This window comes from Canis lupus, chromosome X (genome assembly GCF_003254725.2).
Source record: "Canis lupus dingo isolate Sandy chromosome X, ASM325472v2, whole genome shotgun sequence".
Taxonomy (NCBI): domain Eukaryota; kingdom Metazoa; phylum Chordata; class Mammalia; order Carnivora; family Canidae; genus Canis; species Canis lupus.
The window spans coordinates 60,684,839-60,687,421 of record NC_064281.1 but is presented as its reverse complement, the minus strand read 5'-3'; the positions used below and the strand labels follow the sequence as shown (position 1 = coordinate 60,687,421).

The following is a 2,583-nucleotide window of genomic DNA, read 5'->3' as shown; positions in this document are numbered from 1 at the left end:
TGTGTGGTTACTTTTGTGGTATGATTTCTGAGGTGTCAGAAAGAGTTTATACCTCAGTCACCCAAAAATATCTCTTGGGTTGACCCACCACAGAGCCTAAAATCTCCATATTGCTCAAACATTTTATTTAGTCATTGAAAGCATCTGTTAAAACCCAAATGTTACATTGGGATATTAAGCAGACATAAGATATTAAAGACTATATAAACTAGAAAAGAATAGGGATAAGTTGCTTCTAATGTTAAGTTTCAACAGAAAAAAAGCAAAATGACATACACAGTCTGGATCAGATGTTGTTTTTAAAATGAAATGGGGTCAGAACCAGCATATATGACTCATCTCATGAATGAGCCTATAGTAATAGAAACCCAGCATTGTTAGGCAAGATTTGTTCTAATTTATTTTAAACGAGTGATTTTCCACAGTTTCTGATCCTCAGATCCCACTCTCCTTACAGCGTATCTCATACCTCCCTTGCTGAGCTCCAGAAGCAACCAGTGACCTGGTAATCAACCTTGGTGGGACCCAAATCCCTATCTCTTGAAAAATTCACAGAGCCTGACATCTTTTTGAAAGGTGCTTTTTCTAAATGGAACTTTTAGAAAAACCACCCAATCTCTCTATGTAGCTAACTGCCAAAGATGGTAGAGGACTTAGTAGCTTCCTATATTGTTCTGAAATTGGAGAATAAAATTTTGCAAGCCCGAGTGTAGTGGCTGATGGAAGAAACTGTTGCCCCACAGGCCCAGATATAGAGCTCCAGATGCCCCAAACAGCCAAAGAAGTTGAACCACTTCAGTAACCCTCAGAGTCCCAGGAGCCACAGAAATCCCTAGAAAACCTAGATTTCCCAAAATCCTGAAAGTGCCAAAAATTCCCAGAATTTGAGAAACTCCAAAATCTCAGAGAGCCCCAGGAGGTCCCAGCCTGGAAGCCCCCAGCAGCCCAGGAGCACCAGAAAACACCAATGGTCCAGGAAACCCAGAGGCCCTTGGAACCTCCAGCAGCCCCAGAGTCTCTGGAACTTCCAACAACCCATGAGCCCCAGGAACCTTCACTGGTCTGTAAGCTCTCAGAAGCCTGGAAATCCCCAAATCTCCCAGAAGTCAAGGAACTCCAGAGGCCCCCAGTGGCCCAGGAGGCCAACAAGCCTCCAGAAATTAAGCCCCCAAAGCCCCCAGATATCCAGGATGCCCTGGTGGCCCAGAAATCCTAGAATTTAGAGCACCAGGATCTCGCAAGCGCCCAGGAAACCCACAAGGCAGCAGATTGCCAGGACACCCCAACATACCTGGAACCCCTTAAGCTTCCAACTCTCCAGGAGTCTCTGGAACCTGCAGTACCCCACTAGGCCCTGGATCCTTTAGATACCCAGGAGTTCCTATAGCCCTCATCACCCCAGAAGTCCCTGGAAGGCCTAATAGCTTCTTTGACATCAGCAGCTTCAGAGTTCCAGTCCCCCAGTGGGTTAGAAGGGGAAGCTTTTCCCCCGGAATACTGTTTAGACTTCAGGGGAGATGCTCATAAACTTTCTGAGTTCTTGATTCAATTGAATAGTTACATAAGAGTCAGAGGGCACCTGCATCACACTGAAGCAGCTGTAGTGAGCTTTGTTGGCAACTGCTTCTCAGGTGAGGCAGGAATGTTTTTAGCCCTTACTAGATATCCAAAGTGCCCTGCTGGAGCAATTTGAAAGTTTCATACAAGTGCTCCAGGATACTTTGACAGTCTGGAAAACATGTCAGTCACTGCATCAGTCAGCTGTGCCAATGGGAGGATCCTGCCCATCAGTATATGACCCACTTCCATCTCATTGTTCAAGAGCAAAACTGTGATGAAAGCACTCTCTGCATCCAATTTCAGGAAGGGCTTTCCAGTTCTATCTCAGACTATCTGTCTCACAATAACCCATCAGCCACCAACCTATTTAATCTGATCACTCAGTGCCTAGAAGAGAAACTAAGTAGTAAGACTGATCCAAACCCACAAGGAGCAAGTCCTTCTGAGGAGGGAGGTGGGCCTGAGAATTCAATAGCTAAAAACCAGCCTGTGCAGGCTGAAAGAAATAGCCCACATCTCAGTGAAGCTGAATGGGCCCACTGTTGTGAAAGTCACTTGTGCCTCTCCTGTGGTCATCCTGGTCATTTTGCCAGAGTTTGTTCTGTCAAGCCTTATCATGCACAGCAGGAAGGAAACATCAAGACCTGGTGGTAAGGGGGAATCCAGTCAGGCCAATCTACAAATATGTGCCCCCTTCACTTCCAATATCTATGTCTCATACCCTATGGCTTACTGTTGAAATCTGACTGGGAAGACAACAGTTCTTTTAGCAAGCAATGGTGGATTTGGGCTCCTACAGAAACAGCATTGACCATTCTGTGGTTCTTCAAGAGAATCTGTGCATCTGCAATAATATCTTACTTCTGAAGCTTGAGGTGGTAGATGGACATCTATTGATTAATGGATCCATAAATCAATGAAACAACTCCTGTGGAAGTTGAAATTGGAAACCACGTTGCATAGTTCCAATTTGGGATTATTCATGTGCCACAAAGTACCCTCTGATTCTTGGAATTCACCGGT

The 2,583-nt window shown here is 45.1% G+C and overlaps 1 protein-coding gene across 1 annotated transcript; it reads left to right on the top strand.

The window, feature by feature from the left end:
* Positions 1 to 641: 641 nt before the first annotated feature.
* Positions 642 to 2,214, top strand: RTL3 (retrotransposon Gag like 3). Its single transcript, XM_025466272.1, is given in 5 exon segments — positions 642 to 750; positions 753 to 1,198; positions 1,352 to 1,653; positions 1,655 to 1,723; positions 1,725 to 2,214. Coding segments are annotated over 5 exon segments (1,416 nt in total).
* Positions 2,215 to 2,583: the final 369 nt, after the last annotated feature.